General features: G+C 39.5%; 1 protein-coding gene across 4 annotated transcripts in view; it reads left to right on the top strand.

The window, feature by feature from the left end:
- Positions 1 to 16,996, top strand: part of tgfbi (transforming growth factor, beta-induced) — a 70,041-nt gene that overhangs the window by 31,067 nt on the left and 21,978 nt on the right. For all 4 annotated transcript variants that reach the window (XR_011886641.1, XR_011886640.1, XM_072263893.1 and 1 more), the window contains exons 5-8: positions 776 to 940; positions 1,083 to 1,229; positions 4,244 to 4,385; positions 6,035 to 6,247. Coding sequence is in view for 2 of the 4 variants with exons in the window: in XM_072263893.1 (XP_072119994.1) it covers positions 776 to 940; positions 1,083 to 1,229; positions 4,244 to 4,385; positions 6,035 to 6,247 (667 nt within the window). In the remaining 2 variants the exon portion in view is untranslated. The remainder of the gene's footprint in view (positions 1 to 775; positions 941 to 1,082; positions 1,230 to 4,243; positions 4,386 to 6,034; positions 6,248 to 16,996) is intronic.

Genomic DNA, 16,996 nt, shown 5'->3' with positions numbered 1-16,996 from the left:
TGAAACATTTGGGAGGATCTTAAAATATGACCTAATACATCACATTTTCTCTTTATCTTCTAATTTTCTTTCCTAGTTCACCTCTTTTTCAGCTGGTGTTACAGTGCTCTATTACAAACATTATCCAAAATGTAATAGGGTTGATTTGGAACATGCATGAAATCAAGGATGGCTACAGCTCCATGATCCATGCAGCCGATGCAATCAGTGGCATTTTAAAAGTGTCTGGCCACCAAATGCTAAAAGAATCTTTGTTTTTCATAGCTCGCTATTAATCTAGGTCCTACAGCAATTATAGGAACTATAACCGGGAGCCTTACTGTTCTTTGATATTTGGAACATTTTAGCACGCACATTGAGTTAATTCTTTGTTCCTACATAAGGTATTGCTTCCCAGTAGGCCTAGAAAAGTAATGCGTCTCATGTGCCTTTTTGACACCACAAACCTCACAAGTTAAAATCTAGACTATTCTGAAATATTAGCTAAGACAGCAAATATTTCTTTACATGGAACACATAGCTACATTGACAGCCAAGGGCCAGTAGACAGTCATGATAAACAGGAAAATAATTACTATTTACATTTTAAAAAGGGATATGAGGCCAAAAGAAATATGTGCTATTTTACTTTGTCACAAATGGGATCAGAAATGTATTTCTTTGTTTGTATGCCTTTGCTACTTACCAGAGACTACAAGAGAAAAAAACAAATCTTCTAGTAGATTGTTTCATGACTAAGTAATGTAATCTATTTGTCTTTTTATTTCAATTGTAGGAAATTATTGATGCCCTCGTAAGCAATGTCAATATTGAATTGCTCAATGCCCTGCATTACCATATGATTAACAAGCGCATTGTCACGGATGAGCTAAAGCATGGAGTGGCCTTGCCTTCAATGTACCAGGATCTAAATATATATGTACACCACTATTCCAATGGCGTAAGATTTATCCTTTCTACCTATTCCTCAAATGCATTGTCTTTCACCTTCTAGTTAATGTCTTCCTTCTTGTCAATTCACTATTGCTGTTTTAAGCATCTTAGAGACTTGCCTAAATATTATATGCTTATATTCGATACAGATCGTTACCGTCAACTGTGCGCGGCTAATGAAGGCTGACCAGTTTGCAACCAATGGAGTTGTGCATGTTATTGACAGAGTCCTCATGGCTGTTACAAATTCGATTCAGGATATTCTTGAAATCGATGACAACTTTCAGCAGCTTAGAGTATGTATAAAACTTCTGTTAAAATGCCAGTTTAAGGATAATATATGAATGTGATAAATGCTTATCTGCTTCTATTGTTAATTTTAGGATTCTGTTCTTGCAACTTCTCATTTTAGAGTTCAGTTTCACAACCAATTTTTATATGTTGCTTGATGTTTATTTTGCCGCTAAAGACAAAAAAAAAACACCTGGCTTTAACACAAGGCAACAATTATCTCCTTCCACTTGCTCAGTGATTCCAGATCTCTTGGGAGGCGCTGTGCTTCCACTATGATAAATGCAGGATAAAGCAAGGCATGGAATTTGATATTTAGGAATATTCCACCCCATTTCTTTCAGATTTGCTAGATTGAACTGGGTGAATGCCCAAAGAAGCTATATTAAGCTAAGAACCATACTGTCATCTGAGCTGACTGTCTTATTGAGGTAGCAGGCAGGAAACTGAAGAGTGCCCAGAAACAAAAGGTTGTCTTCCTATTTTCTAGGAATCATCAAATTTTCTTGCAGTAACTAACATACTCTATTTTTAACAGAACTTGATAGAGTGTATTTAGTTTCTATCTCAGAATAGTCAAATTGAAAGTGATCTAAAGGAAATTTTCAGCATAATTTGTAAATTTCTTGTGCGATCCCTGCCTAGAAATTGGATTAAATTGTGCCTGTTTCCTCTTGCACAAATCACCATGCCATTTTTTTTCATATTTTTGCTAGCAATCACCTTTTTGGTAAAGTGGCACCACTGGGGAAAATGGTTCAGCTACTGTACATCCATGAGCTATTTACTTTGCCATATCTGACAATTACCCACTTAATCATGTAATTGTTGTTTCCTGACTGGTTGTATCACAGCCTGATGTGGAAACATTAATGCCCAAGAATGGAAAAGTCTACAAAAAATGGTGGATGTAGCCCAGTCCATCACAGGAAAATCCCTCCCCATCACTGAGCACATCCATACTGAGAGATGCTGTGAGAAAGCAGCATCCATCATCAAGGACCCCCATCATCCAGGCCATGCTCTCTTCTTGCTGCTGCCATTGGGAAGGATGTACAGGGGCCTAGGGTCTCACATTACCAGGATCAGGAACAGTTATTACCTTCAACCATCAGGCTCTTGAACCAGTGTGGATAACTTCACTCACCTCAACAGTGAGCTGACTCTACTATCTAGGGACTTGCTTTCAAGGATTCTATAGCTCATGTTTTCAGTATTATTTATCAATTTGTTAGTTTTTTTTTGTTTTTGCACAGTTTGTCTTTTGCACATTGGTTATTTGTCAGTCAATATTTGTGCATAGTTTTGCACAGATTCCATTGTATTTCTTTGTTCTACTGTGAATGCTTGCAAGAAAATAAATCTCAGGGTAGCATATGGTGACATAGTTTTGAGCTTTGAATTGTGCCCAATTCCCCAGCAAACTAAGTAAACCAGTGGTTTCGGTGTCAACTTTGACCTTCATTTATCTGTCACACAAAAAAAAAGAACAAAATCCAGGTCAGTCAACAAAAAGATGTTAATTAAAGGATACCCACTATGTCACCGATCTTGCACACAGTAATGAACTTAAATTCCACTTCTCACTAGGTATGCAGTGTGTTCTGTCTCTTCTACGATGGATGGCAGCAATTTCATGTTATGATCCTTAGTGATGTGTGAGCACTCAGGGCACAAGACTCAAGCAGGGCTGATGATGAAGTTGGGGGACTGACCACTTTCTTGAGAGCGCTGTTTGTCCCTTCCCCAGTGTTTTCTCACACTTCCATGGCAACCGTTTCTGCAGCTGGTCTGCGACTACCCTGGAGAGAGTTTTTCTTCTGCAACTTAGCAGTCACGGTGGAGACTGCTCTTCATGCAGCTGTCTAGAATCATGTAGGAACCATCTTAACCCATGATTCTGGATAGAAGGCACCCTATTGATCTTAACTGTGTTTTTGTCCAAGTGTCTGATTCTACAGCTGAGACCTGCATGTCAATTTTAAACCCTGCGCACTGACAATGCACCAAAAAAGGATAAAAATATATTTGTTAGGTTATCGTGCCAAAGTGAATTAAAATCATTGTTAATGGATAAGTACTAGCATGGATTGCGGACAGCAAATATTTGAAACTCACTCTGGCACTCCATATCAAATTCATTTGAATTTCCATTCATAAGAATTCTTTTCCTAGTAATAAATCAATTTGCATCAGTCTGTAGAATAGTAAAGTTAGAGATTTGCACTTTGAAAATTTACATTGGAATGTGAGTTTCATCTAAACTGAGGACCATTTTAATATTATGATGTTGCTTTTTAATCTGTCCCAGCTCTTCTACACAGATTTGGATAATGTGCCAGTACTTGCAAGGAGCAAGGAAACATTTCAATTCCTCTGATAATAAAAGGAGAAGTGATTGAAGCTATTCATCCAAAACAAATAATTGTGTAAGGTTGTCAACCATTGGTTAATACAAACTGATATTATGTTGGGATATTCATACAAGTGTTATTTTATTAATCACACCAAACACAAATGCTGGAGGAACTCAACAAGTCCAGCAGCATCTATGAAGGGGAATAAGCAGTTGACATTTCAGGCTGAGGACCATCATCAGAAACCAAAACATCAACTGTTCATTTCCCTCCATAGATGCTGCTTGACTTGCTGAGTTCCTTCAGCATTTCATATGTGTTGTTGAAGATTTCCGGCATTTGCAGAATCTCATATGTCTACTGTTAATGATTGTTCAATTAAATATTATTTAAATCATTTAAAAATAAATTCAATAAACACACTTTGCTGCTGGGAATGTTTAAATGTTTGGACTACATATCAGAAAGGAAACTATAAAGGCCCTTTTGACAATTTACTGTGATTGAGATCCACACCAGCAAATTGCATTTCTTAAATGCAGTGACTCTGAAGAAACATATTAAGTCTTTAATAATTTTGTGAATTTGAGTTCCAGGATGATTATTTTTCTCTGCATTGTGATTTCTGACCCGTGTTTCTTCTGCCTGTCTGCATGCTCTAGGCTGCAATAGCTGCCGCAGGTCTTGAGACTATGCTGAGCAGCAAAGGCGAGTATACCCTCTTTGCTCCCACTGATGAAGCATTCAGGAAAGTACCACCTGCTACTCTGAACAGGATTTTAGGAGATCCAGAGGCATTGAAATGTAAGCTAATATTTAACAATGTTTCAGTGTTAATACAATCCAATAAGAATCTAAGATTCAGCTAAAATGATTTTCACAACACTTTTCCAGACTATTCATTTCATCAGGTCTACAATAACCTCCTGCTGTCTTTCTTCGTTGTATTCCTTTTCACCAATGTATTTTCTAGCTCAGCCTTAAGTGCTGTTAATCACCTGAAACCTTATTTATGGTGGTGAATTGCACATTTCTACCTCTTTCTGAGAAAAACACTTCCCTTGTATTTCAACTGGATTTCTGTTCCATACTTGAGAAGCCTGGTTCTGGCTTCCTTAGAGTGCAGAATATTTTGTTACTTTATCAAACCCTTTAATATTCTTATACGCTGGGTGACCTAACAGAATTTTAAGGATATTTTTAATATTCTTAAAATTCCATTAGATCACCCAGCAGTTACTCTATGGTAAAATCTCTCAGCCTGTTCTATCTTTCCTGATAACCATCTATTCATTTCTGATATTGTTTTAGCAAATATTTTTCTGTGTAATATGGAGACCATAATTGTTCACAGAACTCTGAATGTGATCTAGTCATTTAATACAACTTCCATACCTTTATTTCTCTTCATTCTAGAAATGAGCTGCAGTGCCAGTTTCACCCTTATTTGCTAGCATCGCTGGTTCAACTGATTTCAGTGCCTGCATCTGCAACTTCTCTTCAACTCCCCTTTTTGCCATTTTTCATGGAGTATATTATATCTGTATTCTTGTAAATACAATATAGCCACTTAATTTATTATATTCTTTTCATTCTGCAAGCTTTTACAAACGTTGAATGTACTTGATTCCAAAATCCAAACCGATCCAAGTATTTGTGTAAATTATGAATGAAAATAGATGATGTGAATTTCACCATTTACAGATATGAGCAACAGCTTTAACACTTACTGCCTGTTTAGTTTTGTAACCAATTTGCTATCCATTCTATTGCTGGTTTCTTGACAGAGTACAGGCTGTCTTTAATTGAATAGGCTTAATAAGTAAGACAATAATGTTTGCACTTTGCATTTTGATTCCATTGAAAGTGGAGTGAACCATGCATATATTCCAAAAAATTACATTAGTGCTAATAAAAGGGACAGATCTTTAGCCTCCTCACCATAATTTTCTGGCCTTACTCTTAACTCTATTTATTCTGTTTGTCACGAGTTTATTATATAACAAATATAATATAACGTACAGGTCTGAAAGTAGTTGTTACAAATTCTCTGCCGTTTTTGAGCTATCTGGATGAGAGAGATTTGTAAACTGTGAACAATTATGTTGATCAGACAGAAGTTTGGGATCAGGGCCTAGTTCAGATCAGCCATGATCATACTGAATGATGGAGTAGGCTTGAAGGTCCAGATAGCTCGTTCCTGTTTGGGTTTTCGGGTTTTTAATGCTCTAGTATTTTTAATCACAATTTCATCGGTATATTTACCAGAGAGCTTTATTGGATGAGAGTTAGCAATGCACCACTCCCTCAATATTGCATTGAAGATGAACATTGATGATATATCAGTGGAGCACTTATGTGTTTATTTTAACTGAGTTATAATATATTAATTGAAGATATGACATTTCATTAACGTAAAGGCTGAAAATCATGTATTCGTGTTATTTCCACAGCTCTGCTAAATTACCATATTTTGAGAAAAGTGCAATGTGCAGAAGCCATCATCTCAGGCACACCCATGGAAACCTTAGAGGGCTCATCACTGGAGGTGGGCTGCAGTGCTGATAGTCTTACACTCAATGGCAAGACCATCATCACTGACAAGGACATGCTAGCAACAAATGGGGTCATTCATATGATTGATGAGCTTCTGATTCCTGATTCTGGTAAGCCAAAGTGCACAGTATTATTGTTGTCTATTATTATTATTGCATATTGATGAGCTAATGTAACATGTGTAAATAGAAATAATTGAAAATATAATTCTTAAACTATTTTATTAAATATTATAAAACTATATAATTTCAATAATTCCTAACATTAATTTCACTTTATAGTATAAGTAAGGAATAATGTTAGATGATTATTGATAATGGAAATATTACCAAATATTCTTGTACTAAGAAAACCAGATGATTATTTTATTACGGTACTAACCAAGCTCATTATGTTCTTCGATCTCCATTTCCTAAATAACCCAACAAGTTCCTGAAAAAGGAATAAAAAAGAAAATGTCATTGCAATTTAGGGAAAACAAACTCTGGCAACTGCCATTACCTCAAAGGAGATCAAACAAGTCTTAGGATATCACATTAATTCATAATATCGATGCCTTCTGCTTTACCATTCCTTTGGAACCAAGGATACCTAATTTCATCTCCTATTCTGAGGAATGGAAGATAACTCTCTGTTGGAATTATTTTAATGTGGTGTTGTCATTGCTCAGCAGCTTCCAACAGTCTTTACGGAGGCAAGGACATCCAAGTAGACTGCAGGCAAGGGTCTGCTGCATAGATTTAATAGAGACACATACACACGCACGCACATGCACGCACACACATACACGCACAAAAGTACCATACAAACAGTCCTTCTCTCCCCCATCTATTTTGACACAAATATGATCCTCATTCTGGATGTTTAACCTGAATCCATTTTCACTGTATGTAGTATTCGAAATATTGTTTGCTCTCTAGTCAATGAAAAGAACTTATCAAGGCTGTATCCATTCTAGTATAAACTATATTCAAGTCTTCCAAGCATGTCCAGTTTAAATAACTTAATAAAGTCAAAAGAAATCTCATGCCCTCATTTTTAAAAGGACTCAAACTTGTGTTTGACTGTTGGACGTACAACTTTAAACGGTATCGATGATATTTGATGGAGATAACAATGAGAACTATTGCAACAAAGCATAAAACACATTAATAAATTTACAGAATATGTATGTTACTGACAGATTAATTTAAAATAGCATGTGATGCATTTTAACAAGTGTTTAGGAAGGCCAAATGGGTTGATGAAGGTGGGGGGGGGGGTGGAAATCGGAAAACAATAATCATACAGATAATTTGATGGAAAGACAACTTTCTACCAATTCTGTCCCAATTAAATTGAAGATTTGCGTCAGATGTAAAAGAAGGGTGGCATAATATAGTGTCACAATGGCTCCCTGGAATTATTGTAAAACTACAATAATAATTTCACTTCATTTTACTAAAATTATATTTTTGAAGGTAAGCTGCCTCAATGACTATCATACAGTGGCACTCACATTTATTTTGATGAAGTGCTTTGAGAGGTTGGTCATGGCCAGAATCAACTCCTACCTAAGCAAGGAACTGGACCTACTGCAATTTGCCTATCACCACAATAGGTCTATAGCAATACAATCTCACTGGCTCTCCACTTGGCCTTGGATCACCTAGACAATAGCAGTACCTGGATTAGGCTGCTGTTTATTGCTTGCAGCTCAGCGTTCAACACAATTAAGCCCTGAGTTATAATTAACAAGTTCCAAAACCTAGGCCTCTGTATCTCCCTCTCCAAATGGATCCTTGACTTCCTCAATGGGAGACCATAGTCAGTGAAGATTGGAAATGATATCTCCTTCTCTCACATAGACTACACTGGCGTACCTCAAAGATGCATGCTTAGCCCACTGCTTCACTCTACACCCACAAAAGCGTAGCTAGGCACAGCTCAAACACCATTTATAAATTTGCTGATGACAGAACTACTGTTGGCAGAATTTCAGATGGTGACGAGGAGGCATACAGGAGGGAGATAGATTAGACGTTGAGTGGTGTCGCAACAACAACCTTGCACTCAACATCATTAAGACCAATAAATTTATTGCGGACCTCAAGAAGGGGAAGTTGAGGGAGCACACACCAGTCCTCATGGAGGGATCAGCAGTGGAAATGATGAACAGTTTCAAGCTCTTGGGTGTCAACATTTCTGAAGATCTATCCTGGCCCCAACATATTGAAAGAATTACAAAGAAGGCCCAACAGCAACTAGTTTACATTAGAAGTTTGAGGGGACTTGATGTTGTCACCATGAACTCTCACAATTTTCTCAAGATGTACGTGGAGAGCATTCTAACTGGTTGCATCACCATCAAGCATGGAGGGATCATTGCACATGATCAGAAAAAGCTGCAGAAGGTTGTAAGCTCAACCAGCTCCATCATGGGCAATAGGCTCCCCAGCATTGAAGATACGAAAGGCAATGACTCAAAAAGGCAGTATCCATTATTAAGGACCCTCATCACACCGGACATGCCCTTTTCTCATTGCTACCATCAAGGAGGAGGTACAGGAGCCAGAAGACACACACTCTGTTTCAGGAACAGCTTTTTCCCCTCCACAGACTTATGAATGGACAATGAGCACATGACTACTACCTCAGTATTTTTCCCTCTCTTTTAGCACTACTTATTTAATTTAATTTTCTTTTTTTTTATATATACTTTTGTAGTTTAAAGTTGTTACTATTATGCTCTGCTGTTGAAAAGCAGCAAATTTCACAGCATATATCAGTAATATTAAACCTGATTCTGATTCTGGTGCTGAAACTTAAAACGAAAATAGGTTTGGAAGATGAGAACCTCGGTAATTCAGTTTTCAGACTGGCATAGACATGTGGGAAGCATTGGCAGTGGTTGTCAGATTTTCTGAAATCCAGTCCGCTTCTAAATTTCTATAGCCTTTTCTTTGCTCAGCACAATGGAATATACTTGGTGCAGATTCTGCATTTATCTACATTATCTCTTATAAATGACATGTACTGGATGTGGACACTGTTGACTCAATTCTCTATATTTTGTATTATCTTAAACCTTGCATCATTTTGTCTGATCCCTTCAACTTAGAGAAAAACATTCAGAGAAATAACAATTGTGTGATGTTCAGTAATTTATCTCCATCCTGAATCAGTTTTTCTGTTTTATCAATCCCTTTTTGGCCCGAAACGTCGACTGTACTTTTTTTCCATAGATACTGCCTGGCCTGCAGAGTTCCTCCAGCATTTTGTGTGTGTTGCTCGGATTTCCAGCATCTGCAGATTTTCTCTTGTTCGTGATTTCTTACTAGTGGTTGGTGATCAGCTGGCTGTTGTAACAAATGGCAATGTGGCTTGTTAATTTTTGTATTTCACTGTTATAAATGTCACTGACTTATCTTTTCTCTAGTATAAGTTCTCAGTTGGATATCTGCAGTCTTCAATTTAGTATCTTTGAAATTCCATTCAAACTGATTTTGTGGTGTGACTGAATCAGCTGAGGGGTACCAATTCCACTTAAGTGAATTTGCTAATACAAGGAATTCTGCAGATGCTGGAAATTCAAGCAACACACATCAAAGTTGCTGGTGAACGCAGCAGGCCAGGCAGCATCTCTAGGAAGAGGTACAGTCGACGTTTCGGGCCGAGACCCTTCGTCAGGACTAACTGAAGGAAGAGCTACTAAGAGATTTGAAAGTGGGAGGGGGAGGGGGAGATCCAAAATGATAGGAGAAGACAGGAGGGGGAGGGATGGAGCCAAGAGCTGGACAGGTGATTGGCAAAGGGGATATGAGAGGATCATGGGACAGGAGGCCCAGGGAGAAAGAAAAGGGGGAGTGGGGGGGAACCCAGAGGATGGGCAAGGGGTATAGTGAGAGAAAAAGGAGAGAGAGAGAGAGAGAGAGAAAGAAAGAAAGAATGTGCGTATATAAATAAGTAATGGATGGGGTACGAGGGGGAGGTGGGGCATTAGTGGAAGTTTGAGAAGTCAATGTTCATGCCATCAGGTTGGAGGCTGCCCAGATGGAATATTAGATGTTGTTCCTCCAACCTGAGTGTGGCTTCATCTTTACAGTAGAGGAGGCCGTGGATAGACATATCAGAATGGGAGTGGGATGTGGAATTAAAATGTGTGGCCATTGGGAGATCCTGCTTTCTCTGGCGGACAGAGCGTAGGTGTTCAGCGAAACGATCTCCCAGTCTGCGTCGGGTATCGTCAATATATAAAAGGCCACATCGGGAGCACCGGACGCAGTATATCACCCCAGCTGACTCACAGGTGAAGTGTTGCCTCACCTGGAAGGACTGTCTGGGGCCCTGTAAGGGAGGAAGTGTAAGGGCATGTGTCGCACTTGTTCCGCTTACAAGGATAAGTGCCAGGAGGGAGATCAGTGGGGAGTGATGGGGGAACAAATGGACAAGGGAGTCGCGTAGGGAGCGATCCCTGCGGAAAGCAGAGGGGGGGCGGAGGGAATGATGTGCTCAGTGGTGGGATCCCGTTGGAGGTGGCGGAAGTTACGGAGAATAATATGTTGGACCCGGAGGCTGGTGGGGTGGTAGGTGAGGACAAGGGGAACCCTATTCCTAGTGAGGTGGCGGGAGGATGGACTGAGAGCAGATGTGCGTGAAATGGGGGAGATTCGTTTAAGAGCAGAGTTGATAGTGGAGGAAGGGAAGCCCCTTTCTTTAAAAAAAGGACATCTCCCTCGTCCTGGAATGAGAAGCCTCATCCTGAGAGCAGATGTGGCTGAGACAGAGGAATTGCGGGAAGGGGATGGCATTTTTGCAAGAGACAGGGTGTGAAGAGGAATAGTCCAGATAGCTGTGAAAGTCAGTATGCTTATAGTAGACATCAGTAGATAAGCTGTCTCCAGAGGTAGAGAGAAAGATCTAGAAAGGGGAGGGAGGTGTCAGAAATGGACCAGGTAAACTTGAGGGCAGGGTGAAAGTTGGAGGCAAAGTTAATGAAGTCAACGAGCTCAGCATACGTGCAGGAAGCAGCGCCAATGCAGTCGTCGATGTAGCGAAGGAAAAGTGGGGGACAGATACCAGAATAGCTTTGGAACATAGATTGTTCCACAAAGCCAACAAAAAGGCAGGCATAGCTGGGACCCATACGGGTGCCCATAGCTACGCCTTTAGTTTGGAGGAAGTGGGAGGAGCCAAAGGAGAAATTATTAAGAATAAGGACTAATTCCGCTAGACGGAGCAGAGTGGTGGTGGAGGGGAACTGGTTATGTCTGGAATCCAAAAAGAAGCGGAGAGCTTTGAGACCTTCCTGATGTGGGATGGAAGTATATAGGGGCTGGACATTCATGGTGAAAATAAAGCGGTGGGGGCCAGGGAACTTAAAATCATCAAAAAGTTTAAGAGCGTGAGAAGTGTCACGAACATAGGAAGGGATTGAACAAGTGTCGAGGTATGCAGAAATGAGTTTGGTGGGGCAGGAGCAAGCTGAGACAATAGGTCTGCCAGGACAGGCAGGTTTGTGGATCTTGGGTAGGAGGTAGAAACGGGAAGTGCAGGGTGTGGGAACTATAAGGATGGTAGCAGTGGATGGGAGATCCCCTGAGTGGATAAAGTCAGTGATGATGTGGGAGACAATGGCCTGCTGCTCCTTAGTGGGGTCACGATTGAGGGGTAATTAAGAGGAGGTATCCGCGAGTTGTCGCTGTGCCTTGGCAAGATAGAGGTCAGTATGCCAGCCTACAACAGCAGCCCACTTATCGGCGGCTTTTATAGTAAGGCTAGGATTAGTGCGGAGGGATTGGAGAGCAGAGCGTTCAGAAGGAGTAAGGTTGGAATGGGAACAAGGTGCGGTGAAGTCGAGACAGTTAACGTCCTGTTGGCAGTTAGCAATACAGAGATCCAGAGCAGGCAGAAGTCCAGAGCGAGGTGTCCATGAAGAGGAGGAGGGTTCTACGTCTGGTGCTCCCAATGTGGCCTTCTATATATTGGCAAGACCCGACGCAGACTGGGAGGTCATTTCGCGGAACACCTACGCTCTGTCCGCCAGAGAATGCAGGATCTCCCAGTGGCCACACACTTTAATTCCACATCCCATTCCCATTCTGATATTTCTATCCATGGCCTCCTCTACTGTAAAGATGAATGCACACTCAGGTTGGAGGAACAACACCTTATATTCTGTTTGGGTAGCCTCCAACCTGATGGCATGAACATTGACTTCTCAAACTTCTGCTAATGCCCCACCTCCCCCTCGTACCCCATCCGTTATTTATTTATTTATATACACACATTATTTCTCTCTGTCTCTCTCTCTCTCTCTCTCTCTCTCCTTTTTCTCCCTCTGTCCCTCTCACTATACCCCTTGCCCATCCTCTGGGTTTTCCCACCCCTCCCCCTTTTCCTTCTCCCTGGGCCTCCTGTCCCATGATCCTCTCATACCCCTTTTGCCAATCACCTGTCCAGCTCTTGGCTCCATCCCTCCCCCTCCTGTCTTCTCCTATCATTTTGGATCTCCCCCTCCCCCTCCCACTTTCAAATCTCTTACTAACTCTTCCTCCAGTTAGTCCTGACGAAGGGTCTCGGCCTGAAACGTCGACTGTACCTCTTCCTAGAGATGCTGCCTGGCCTGCTGCGTTCACTAGCAACTTTGATGTGTGTTGCTAGTGAATTTGCTTGTCATATGATTAGTTTCACATTGTAAATCTCAAGGCTACTTAGTCCTGTATCACTCTCACCAGTATCAAATTTTTCATCAACAGCATCTGGATAAGTGCTCTTTTGAAACTGTAACTTGACTTTGTATCTTTTTCTCTTCCCTGTGCAGTCCATTTATTTTTGCCTGCCTGACATGCTCTTTCTATGTGTCCTACTTCATTGCATTTCCTACAAGTTTTGCCTTTAAACCTGCACTGGCCTGGTGTATGTGAGCTCCTGCCAGAACAGTAACACAATTTGTTCAGCTAGGCTGGTCTCTATTTTGATGTTGCAATTTTGTTCACACTCACTTTAATTTCTGATTGCAACTCAATTGTGTCTCTGTCTGTAGTTTCTAATGCTACAGCAATTTCAACTGCTGATTTAAATGTGAGTTGTGTTGAGTTGTGATAGGAGCTATTTTGTTTAATGCTTTCTTGTAAGATTCCATAAACTAAACGATTGCTCAGTGCATTATTAAGCCCATCGCTGAACTGACGATGCTCAGACAATCTCTTCAATTCAGCCACAAAAGGTGGAATGGACTCCCACTTCTTTTGATTCCACTTATGAAATTTGAAGTATTCAGCAATCAACAATGGATTCATTTCTAAACATTCTTGCATTACTTTCCCAATATCAGCAAAACACATTTCAGCTGGGTTGGTGGAAGCAATATTCACCCCAGCAATATTCAGCAAAACTGGCACTAGTTTCTCTCTGGCTATTCCATTTGTTTTAAAACACTACTCAATCTGCTGAGTATACATCAGCCAGTCATCTGCTGTGCAGCTGAATACATCTATCTTTCTGATGTAGCCAGCCATTTCTGCTCTTTTTTAAATTGTATTTATAATTATTATCACCCAGTACTCACTGTTTATGGACCTGTGAATTTGTCTATTTCCTGCCTTTTTGTTTTGAACTCAAATCTTCTCTCTGTGCTTTTTTAAAACTCAAACATCCTGCTGCACTTAAAAAAAACTCAAATTTCTCGCAGCACTTCAACAGATATGTAGTCATCTCATGTTTGTTTAAAATTTATTGTTGCCACTTATGTTTTGTAACTTCAAAACATAAAGCTAATTGAAAGAGAAGCATAGAGCCAGGAGATGCATGTGTACTTCATTTTTACTTTAAGCGAGGCATGGATATATGTTGTTGTGGCATGATAATTGTATGTCATTCACATACTTATGACCTGTAACAAATTACTTAAATGAACAAGAAATGCTTAACCATACAATATTTTTACAATATTACTCAAATATTACTGAAATATTAAATACACAACTAGTCATTAGAAATAATATTCTGGCTATTAAAATCTTACCAATATTTTGTGCAAATTTGTTTTCAAATGCATTACTTTAAATGTCCCAACAGAGTAAATTCTTAAAAAGAAATTCAAAAATGTTAGCAAAACTTGTCAAAACTTTCAGCCTTTTTAAATTCTTTTATACCTCTTGTTCTGGTGAGATATGTTCAGGAATAGAAATCCATGCATAATCCTAGATATAATGCAAAAGACCTGCAGTATGAAGGACAGTTAACAACTTCTATGATGCGATTGTAAAAGCAAACATATATAAATGCTCTGGCCACTTTTTACGTATAGATTAACTGATTAAATATCAAAACCCACAATCATGGAACGCTAGCATCTAACTGGCTCAGAAAAACCTGCCAAGAAATGCAATTTTGAAATCCTGTCCAAGTAAATTAAAAAAAAAAATCAGATAGCACTGTATAGTGAAGACCTGTAAAGATTCCCCCTGTGTAAAGACTGCTGAACAAAAGCTCTGCTATGTGTTCCTTCATAAATCAAACCTGAACATCTATGTATGTTTAATTTAAACAGATCACATTAACAAGTATCAAGTTTCTCTGAAAATCTTACAGTACAACCAAAATTAATTCATAGGGTTATGACATTCTAAAAATAAATGTTCTATAAGGATCATTTGGCAGTTTGCTTCAATATTTGACTTTAAGATTCTGAAGTGAAGTTCTTTGGAATTAAGTCATTTCAAGATGATCGACCATTTTCAACTACGCGAGATTCTCTTCATGAAGCACTGAAGTACCAAGCATCAGCTTTCTACTGCTTTTCACAATGGAAGATCAGAGTTTAATCAAGCATTGATATTTCATTCTTCCTAACTAATGAGGAGAAAATCCAACCCGATTACGGCAATCATCTTTAGTTTTCCGCATCTTAAATGGAGTTCATGGCACTAATTTTTGCAGGAGTATTGCAAGTTCATTTTAACTTAATGTACTTTCAGCTTACTGAACCATGGGTAGCTTTAAGTTCCTCATCTGCACATGACGCTATTTAATCTTTGACTTTTTAAGTTTCCATGGTTAACAAAAAATCCTTGCAGTCCTAAGTAGAGTTAATGTAATCATCTGACAATTGCTGGTTTCTCTGGTAACTTACAAGATATTTATTTCAAGTGGAACATCGAACAGCATGGTTCAAACGGGCCCTTTGCCCCATGATGTTGTACCAACCATTTGACCTATTCTCAGATCAATCTAACCTTTTTCACCCACATTATCCCCTATTTTTATTTCATCCATATGCCTAGTTAAGTCTCTTAAATGTCCCTAATTTAACTGCCTCAACCACCTCTCCTGGCAGCATATTCTATGCACCTACCACTCTATGTTTTAAAAAAAAAAAAAAAAAAAATACCCTTGACATCTCCACTCTACATTCCTTCAAACACCTTAAATAATGCCTCTTGTATTAGCTATTTCCACCCTGAAAATGTCTATGGCTGTCCAACCAATCTATGCCTCTTTTCATCTTGCACATCTTCACTCACAAAGAAAAGACCCCTAACTCAGACCATCTATCTTCATAAGACATGCCCTCTAATCCAGGCAGCATCCTGGTAAATCTCTTCTGCATCTTCTCTAAAGCTTCCACAACCTTCCTATAATGACATGGCCAGAACTGAATACCATACTTCAAATGTGGTTGAACCAGAGTTTAGAGAGCTACAACATTACCTCACAGTTCGTGAACTCAATCCCCCCACCAATGAAGGCCAACACATCACATTTCTTTTTTACCTCCCTATCAACTTGTGCTGCAGCTTTGAAGGATCTATGGATAAGGACCTCAATATCCTTCCATTCCTCTATACCTTCAATAATTCTGCCATTAACTCTGTATTCTGCCTTCAAGCCAATAACTTCACATCTTTCCAAATTGAACTCCATTTAACACTTTCCACCCCAACTCTTTATCCTGTTGTATCCCAAGACTATCTTCTGCACTACTCACAACACTAATATTGTTGATGTCATTTGCACACATACTAATGCACTCTTTTGCTCCCTCTTCAAAGTGATAAGTAAAAATCACTGCATGCAGGGGACCCAGAAAAGATCCCTGCAGAACACTACTGGCTACCAACCTCCAGGCAGAAAGGGCTCCATTTACTAACATTCTCTGCTTTCTGTTGTAAAGCCAATTCTGAATCCACATGGCCAAGGTTCCTTGGATCTCATTCATCCTGACTTTCTGAAATAGATTAGCATATAGAACCATGTCAAATGCCTCACTAAAAGCCATTTACACTATATCCTCTGCTCTGCCTTCAGTATATTTTGTCACTTCCTCAGAATTTAATCAGGCTTGTGAGGTATGACCTGTACCTTGCAAAGCCATGTAACTATTTTTAATCAGACTACACTTCTCCAAATGCTTGTAAGTTCTCACTAAGAATCCTCTCCAATGGTTTGCCCACAACTGACATAAGATTCACTGGTCTATAATTCCTAGAATTTTCCTTATTACCTTCCTCGAACAAAGCAATAACATTTGCCACCCTCCAATCTTCTAGTACTACCTATAGCCATTGTGGATGCATAAATCATCACCAAAGATGCAGCAATCTGCTCTTGCTTCCTATAGTAACCTGGGTATATCCTATCCCTACCTCCTCTGACTCCAGGCCCATGCTTCTTTTTTTTATCCCTAATCAGTCCTATACTCACTGTAGTCGCCTTCCTGTTTGTCAATTATGTTTAGAATGCTTTGGGTTTTTTTCTTAATTCTACTCTCCAAGGCCTACAAATATCCCCTCTAGCTCTCCTAACTTCATTCTAAAGCTCCTTCCTGGCTGTCTTGAAACTCTCTAGAGCCATGCCTGATCCTTGCTTTCTAATCC

This window comes from Mobula birostris, chromosome 7 (assembly GCF_030028105.1).
Source record: "Mobula birostris isolate sMobBir1 chromosome 7, sMobBir1.hap1, whole genome shotgun sequence".
Taxonomy (NCBI): Eukaryota; Metazoa; Chordata; class Chondrichthyes; order Myliobatiformes; family Myliobatidae; genus Mobula; species Mobula birostris.
This window is presented reverse-complemented; position numbering and strand designations above follow the sequence as displayed.